We start from the raw sequence: 7988 nt of genomic DNA on the forward strand, positions 1-7988 counted from the left end.
GTTATTTAAATACAAACTTTAATTAAATAAAATTAAAAATTCAGTTTCTCAGTTGTACTAGCCATTAGCCATGTTTCAAGTGCTCAATGTTCATACAGGGCTAGCATATACTATAGTAGACAGTGCAGATTATAGAACACTTCCATCATGACAGAAAGTTCTATTGGACAACACTCATTCTTTTTTATAGCCATATAGTATTCCACTGTATAAATATCCCATAGTCAGTTTAACCAAACAATTGTCAACTTTTCATTGCTGATTTAAAATGTTATTACGTGTCATCTTCCCTAAGGATAGAATGGCTTTTCTGTGCAACAAATGACACCCCCCTCCTCCCCAAAAAGGGAGAAAAGAAAAATAAAAATTGATATTTTGGTTATCATTTTATAATGTTAGAATGGCTTATTTTGTATTGGGGAGAGGAATCAGGAAGAAACTAAAATACATTTTATATTGAAGTTCATTAGAAATCATCCTAATTTCTACTTCTCTCTGTTTTCCCTCCTAAATCTAACTCATTATCTGTTTTCTGAAAAGGTATAAGTTCAAAAGTTTAAAGCACTGTGTGAGTGCTGGGGAACCAATCAACCCTGACGTGATTGAACAATGGAGAAACAAGACAGGCCTGGATATCTACGAAGGATATGGACAAACTGAAACGGTATCTAACCTCACTGAAAAGACAGGGCTGAACTCGATTTAGTCAGATGACCAAAAACCCAAGTGTCTATTATAAACTTATGATTGTTTGAGAGAGAGCGAAGGAGTGGAGTATTTATTTAAAAAACAAAGCTTGAGGGAAGCTAGTTGCAGAAAAGCTCAATAAAAGATAGTTGTTTAAATAGCCATTCATTGAGAAAAACTACCAATAACTAACCAATCAGGGTGAAAATATCTTTTTAAATGAAAACATACTGGATCTACCAAAAGAGAGATCTCTCCCTTATGTGATAGGGAACTTTCTTAGGGCTGTCTCATAATGGAAAATGCTGAGCTTTTTGTTACTTAAGATATTTAAGAGTTTGCTGGACAACTCTTTGGCAAGCATATTCTAAGAAGGTTTTTTTTTAAAGAGCTCATAAGAATAAATAGAAATTCTATAGGAAATACATGAAATAGGAACAAAAGTGGTTATTTTATAGAAAAGGGGGGGTAAGATAGAGCAGATAAGAAAGATTGACAGAAACTTTTTACAGTGTGTCTTTTTATAGTGCTTCAATTTATGAACCATGAGAATGTATTACCTGGTCAAATATTAAAATACTAAAAATAAAATAAAAACAAAAATTGAAAACTTTATTAAATAGAAACAGTATAACAAGTATCATACTAACATGAGTACAAATTTAATATACTCATGTTTTGGCTGGGCCCAGTGGCTCACGCCTATATAATCCTAGCACTTTAGGAGGCTGAAGCGGAAGGATTGTTTGAGGCTAGGAGTTTGAGGCCAGCCTGGGCAACCTAGCAAGACTTTGTTTCTACAAAAAATACAAAACTTAGCTGAGTGTGTTAGCATGTGACTATAGTCCCAGCTACCCAGGAGGCTGTGGCAGAAGGATCACTTGAGCCCAGGAATTTAAAGTTGTAGTGAGCTATGATGACACCACTGTACTCTAGCCCAGGCAACAGAGTGAGACCCTATCTAATAAATAAATAAAATAAATAAATAAATATACACAAACACTCATGTTTTAATCAATATGGATATTTTAGTCATTATAATTTTATTGTGCTGTAACCTTATTACATATGTGTATTTATTTGTATATTGTTTATCGCTATATTCCATGAGAGCAGAAACGGTTTATTGAGCCTGATTGATAGTAAATTATCAGTAAGTATTTGTTGAATGAATGCATGGTGAATGAATGAATCAATTTTAAGTTACTTGTAATTTTACCTTACTTTTTATTCTTCTTAACTAGGTGCTAATCTGTGGAAATTTTAAGGGAATGAAAATTAAGCCTGGCTCAATGGGAAAGCCTTCTCCTGCTTTTGATGTTAAGGTTGGCACACACCCTTCCAGGAGAATGTTTAACAACGCAGTCTGTTTGTGACCTATCCCTCACCCCCATATACACTCTCCTTGTTTTGGTAATGATTCCATGTTACTTCCATGACACCTTAATCTCCATGAAAAGATGAAAGTGGGTTAGAAATGTTAATTAGCTTATTGGTTTCCATTATTTTGCAAATACCTATGTTGCACCATGCAGTTCTTTAATAAACGTTAACCCATTTAATTCCCAGAAGGAACCTATGAGAGACATACTAATATTAAAATAATCTTACAAATGAGGCACCAGGAGGTTAAGGAACTCACCAGAGGTCACATAGCTAGCTAGTAGCTGCTAGAGTTGGGATTCGATCCTAAGCTGTCTGGCTTCAACATCCAGCTTAACAACAACACAACACTGCCTCTTCAGGTGAGGGAGGTTACGACCTCCTGAGGAGGTCAGCTAGGCCACAAGAGCCTACAGTTTATGGTGGCTGCAGCACTCTCCCTCTTTGCCTCCAGGATTGCCTGCCCATTTCTAGGCTTTCAGTAACCACTGCCATTAGTGTCATCTTATGCCCAGTGGGCATTCTATTTCCCCATCAGCATACTTTGTACCAAGGCTAAAGTTGTTCTCAGCTCAACCAAGCTTCAAAGCTAGGTATAGCCAAAGAAACTTACACTAATAAAGATGATCCTCAATTTATGATGGAGTTACGTCCCAATAAACCCATTGTAAGTTGAACATATCCTAAGCTGAAAATGCATGGCTGACTGGGAGCTGTGGTCACTGCTGCTGCCCAGCATTGTGAGAGGAGGACGATTTCTAAGGAATGGTTATTGCTTGCACACTGTTCTAAAGTTGGGAAATCATGTCGAATGGTCTTAAGTTGGAGACCATCTGTACGTAACAGAAAGCAATAGAAGCAAAAAATGAATGCATTAACAGAGTAGAGAGCTCTTACATCAATGTTTCTCAAGCTCATCTGATCATAAAAAATCATATGGGTGTTTATTAAAAATACTTTCTTAGGCCCCTTCCTTGGAAAATCTGATTCAATAGACTTGGAATGGAACCCCAAAATCTGTGTTTTTAACAAGCACCCCAGGTAATTCTTCTGATCTGGTAAGTTTGAGAGAGTTTAGATGAGCTTGATTGCTGTTGTAACTGTTTATAGAATAAACCAGATGTTAGGTCCTTTTTCTCACTTTGATCTTGTTATGGGAACCTTGCCCAAAGATAGGATTGCCTAGTGGTTCAAGTATATCTCTGCTGTTCACTAGCTGACTGTCTTTGGGTAAGCTATTAAAGTTCTCTAACCTTCAGTTTCCTAGTTTTTAAAATGGGGAGTAGGGTGACCAACCTTTCTCAGTTTGTCTGGTGGTTTTAGCACTAAAAGTAATATATCACAAGGAATGCCACCCCCCTACCCCTTATCACCTCAGTCCTGGATGGCTGGTAACCCTAATCAATAATAACACAACTGACTTCATAGCTTTCTTATGAGGATTAAATGAGATAATATCTTTAAAGAGCATATCACACTGCTTGGCACATAATAAAGTTCCAAAAGATAAATGCTGCTATTATTATTCACCTCTCTCTCCCATTCCCTTCATTTGAAAAGCTTTTCTTAAAAAAGAAATGGTGGGAGAACCCTATTTATATTCTTAACAATAGTTTATTGGTTAATAGGCTACCTTAGGTTGGGGAAAGAAATATTGATAATTAGGCATGATCATGTCTGCATGACAGGTAAGTTGACATTTCACATAGCTATGTTCTTTTTCTTCCCCCTTAATAACATTTCCTAACATGCAAGGCTATCAGGGTCTCACAGACATAACTGTACTCACAGTGATCTCAATGGCAGTATACTCCTGCTGGGCCCTCACTAATTATAGCCCAGTGGTTTTCTGGAGCAGTTATCTTTGAATGTAAAACTGATATAGCTCAGAGGAAAACGGCACTCTGCTTGCATCCCCAATCATCATTGCTACCTTCATTTTTAACTCTTCCGCAAGGGCTGTTATTACTGGGCTTCTTGTTACTTAGCTAAGAGCATCTGGGGATGTGCTCCAACCAGCTGAATACCAGATTCCAACAACTTCAAAGCCCAATGCTTATAATTTTCATGTTTAAACATTTTAAAACCCCTTGAACAATGAGGAACATGATTCTCCCCAGACATAGAAGATTTTATCTATTTTCCTATCTACTAAAGAGATGTAGTGATAAGTAATTGAAACTCTTAACATATTTCCTTTCCATGAATAATTCCTTTATACCTAGAGCCAAATATTTCTTTAGATGACTGGTAGGAATTTTTATTTTTTTATTTGCAAGAGCTTAAAAGGAAGTTTTTACATTTATAATTCCTTTGTTATTCACATTTCTCATTCAGCATGAAGCCCCTGTCCTTCTGGAAAATGCCAGATGAGTATTATACTTATTCTCCATGCAAGCTACGCCTCAGATTTGAAGTTATTAATACCTGGTGGCATATAAAAACAGAGTAGAGGTTGATACTTAGAAACAGCTGAAAGTCATTTAGAACAAAATCTGGTTTGTAAAATAAGCAATCAACTTGAGTAGTGCTAATCTAGATTTTTAAAAATTGGATTAAACTCCCTAGAGACATTGCATAGAGGAGCGTAATGATTAAAAGAATATGATATGGAGTGTGATTGCTGAGATTTCAGTTCCAGCTCAATCATGTACTATGTTACTTAAACTCTCTGCACCTCAGTTTCCTCATATGTAAAATGGGTATAATAATAGTTCTAACCATACAAGACCATTGTAAGGATTAAAGTAGATGTAAAGGTCTGGGCATGGTGGCTCACATCTGTTATGCGAGACCAAGGTGAAAGGATTGCTTGAGGCCAGGGGTTTGACACCAGCCTGAGCAACATAGGGAGACCCTGTCTCTAAAAAAAAATTAGCTGGGCATGGTGGCACATACCTGTAGTTCCAGCTGCTCAAGAGGCTGAGGCAGGAGGATCACTTGAGCCCAGGAGTTTGAGATTACAGCAAGCTATGATGACACCACTGCACCTTAGCCTGGGTGACAGAGCAAGACCCTGTCTCAAAAAAACAAGCAAGCAAACAAACAAACAAAGTACATATAAAGTACTTAGAGCTTTAGCATTCATTACTTTGCATGTAGTAAATGCTTAGTAAACACTAGCGACTATCAGGTACTTCAGGGAACCCTGAGGATTGGTGAGGGTAAGATAGCAAGGCTTTGGCTTACCTACCATTGTCTCAACCAGAGAACATTCCCCTTTTCCTGTTCACTGAAGTAATGTTTTGTATATTCCACAGTTAAACAAAGTTTAAAAACTAGTGATGAAGATATGTATTTATTGAGAGGAAAAGACATTCAAGATATATCGTTAAATGATAAAAGCAGGTTATAAAACTGTATATTATAAAGCAATCCTATTTTTTCCATGTCAATATTGTCTCAGAGGATATTACCAAAATGTGATTATTGCAGGATGGTAAAGTTTAACAAAATTTTTATTCTTCTTTCACGTTTTGGTAACCTGTATTTGATAATATTTATGCAATATGAATTTAAATAAATATATATGTCTTAGGAATTTAAAGTCTACTTAAAATGTTTTTGAAATCTGCATGCTTAATGGCAAAAAACAAAATAAAACATGCAAAGTTAAAGTATAAGAAGTGACATTAAATAAAAATTCCCTTAAATAAATTGTTCTGTTTTATCTTAGATTTTAGATGCGCATGGCAATATTCTACCTCCTGGAGAAGAAGGAGATATTGGCATTCGAGTTCTACCTAACCGACCACTTGGCCTTTTTACTCATTATGTAGTAAGAGACTTATTAATAAATAATCTCTTATTTTCTATTTCTCAAAAATGCTTGGTACTTGAAAGAGTGTGAAATTCATATGTGGGCAGAGAAAGATTTTTCACACAAAGACTAGGATATAAAGAAGTAAAAAGAGAGAGAGAAAGAGAGAAGGAGAAAGAGGAAGAGAAAGAAAATGGCATGGCAAGGACGAAGGTGGAAAGGTGTTGGCAGTTGAGGAAAAGCTGTTTGGCTTTTAAAAGGTAAAAATAGTTGTTTTTTCTTTGTTGTAGACTGATAACAGAAGCACCCATGAAGCTGTTCTTTATTTTTTCTCTTTTTTTCTGTGAGGCCAGGTTATCTGAGTCCTTGAAGTGTGTTTTTGACAGGAACTGAGGCAGAGAGCTGCAGAGGGTAGTTTGCAGCCCTACTGTCCACTTAGGGCTCTTCAAGGCTGAGAAAATGAGTCAGGCCACAGGTGTTTTAATTAAACAAAAGAGATAATGAGTTAGGCCACAGGTGTTTTAATTAAGCAAAACAAAGGGGGTAGTTGTGTTTTTTCTTTAAAGGGGCAATTATGTGTTGTGAGTTTATTTTCCTTAACTTTCTGTTTATTTTCCTCCATTAGATAGGTTATTAGTAAGGTCACCTTGCAATAACTATCCTTATTTGCTACAAAACACACCTAGGATAGGTACTTGGCCCTTTTTGAGAGATTCATTGTCCTGAATAGTAATCCCACAGACAGGTAATTGAACACCTAAATGCTTCCTAAAGAAGATCATGCTGGTTGCCTGAGGCCACATCACTGTTCCAGGCCCACGAAGGCAAGAGGAAGAGAACCAGAACCATAAAAAGGAGGCAATTTCTTAATATCTGTTGATCCTCTCAATTACCAAAAAAGACCCACTTATTTTTCTGAAATCTGATTAGTGCTCTCCTTTCTTGGAAGGAGGGAGAGGGACAGAGAACGGGGCAGTGGGATTAAGTAAATTTCTTTCACTAGAGGCTTTCTGAGTTCCTTACTGTTTGCAAGCAGATTTTCATCTCTGATCACAGTATACAAATAACAGCAGTCTTCATCAGTTATAATAAAAGGTTCAGATTCTTCTTGCCAGTGAACAATATTTCATTCATTTTTCTTATACCAGAGTTATAGAACCAATTCTGTTTTTATGTAAAACAAAAGCAAACACAACTGTCTGCTGCTTTTTGAATTATTAGGTGTTGGTGCTTTCTTATAACTTGGAGTATTCACTTCTCTTTTCCTACCAGCATTAGATATTAATCAATTAGCAAAAGATTTAATTTAGCCTAATGCTCTGAGCTCCTACAATATTTATTTGGTGATCCATCTAAGAAAATTCTCAGGATGGAAGCATGCCTAGCCTTTGTAGTTTACCTTTCTTCTGTTGGGCTAGCTCCATGCTGGGATTTCATCCCTATTTCACACTCTGGCTCTTCCTCATTCTAAGGCTTCTCAAAAGAGCCAAAATTTTCCTTTTCCTTGAACATTTAAAAATCTAATTGATCATAATAGTCAGATTCATAATAATATTAACAAAATACTATTTGTTTTGCAGGATGATCCTTCAAAAACAGCTTCAACTGTACGAGGCAATTTCTATATCACTGGAGACAGAGGGTATATGGATGAAGATGGATATTTCTGGTTTGTTGCAAGATCAGATGATATCATATTATCTTCTGGGTAATTTTCTTTTCCATCTTTGCATGTTTATGTTAAGAGATCATCAGCATTCTGGAACAAACTGCTCACCTTTATAAGTTACTGCCATATGCCTTCCCAGTTACCGAATTGGACCATTTGAAGTAGAAAGTGTCTTGGCTGAGCACCCTTCGGTTGCAGAGTCAGCTGTTGTCAGCAGTCCAGACCCCATCAGAGGAGAGGTAAAAGAACTGATTCATCTCAACTTTATAATTTGTTGGCAATCTAATGCATGCTTTTAAACAGTAATTCACTGAAACGGAATTACCAAATGATTCATTCACTAAATATGCAAGTCAGATAGAAATTTGCTAGTCAGAAAATACTGCTACTGAATAAGACTGAAAAATATATGTTAGAAAGAATGTGAATCCTTTCCATGGAGGAGTGGGGCAAAGATAGTGTGAATGCCAATAACCCAGGCGCATATCA

The 7988-nt window shown here is 36.5% G+C and overlaps 1 protein-coding gene and 1 long non-coding RNA gene across 4 annotated transcripts in view; one reads left to right on the forward strand and one right to left on the reverse strand.

Moving 5' to 3' along the window:
• Positions 1–7988, forward strand: part of ACSM3 (acyl-CoA synthetase medium chain family member 3) — a 29511-nt gene that overhangs the window by 20152 nt on the left and 1371 nt on the right. For 2 of the 3 annotated variants that reach the window (XM_045542737.1, XM_045542736.1), the window contains exons 8-12: positions 541–664; positions 1932–2012; positions 5747–5848; positions 7411–7538; positions 7639–7738. In XM_045542737.1, the coding sequence (XP_045398693.1) occupies positions 541–664; positions 1932–2012; positions 5747–5848; positions 7411–7538; positions 7639–7738 (535 nt within the window). Of the gene's footprint in view, positions 1–540; positions 665–1931; positions 2013–4407; positions 4907–5746; positions 5849–7410; positions 7539–7638; positions 7739–7988 lie in introns of those variants that run through there. The other variant, XM_045542738.1, reaches the window with a different exon arrangement.
• On the reverse strand, positions 4322–5004 carry LOC123632457. Its single transcript, XR_006733372.1, has 2 exons — positions 4969–5004; positions 4322–4497 (listed from the first exon to the last, which is right to left on the reverse strand). It is a non-coding gene; the product is annotated as an uncharacterized LOC123632457 (long non-coding RNA).

Source organism: Lemur catta, chromosome 2 (assembly GCF_020740605.2).
Source record: "Lemur catta isolate mLemCat1 chromosome 2, mLemCat1.pri, whole genome shotgun sequence".
Classification (NCBI taxonomy): domain Eukaryota; kingdom Metazoa; phylum Chordata; class Mammalia; order Primates; family Lemuridae; genus Lemur; species Lemur catta.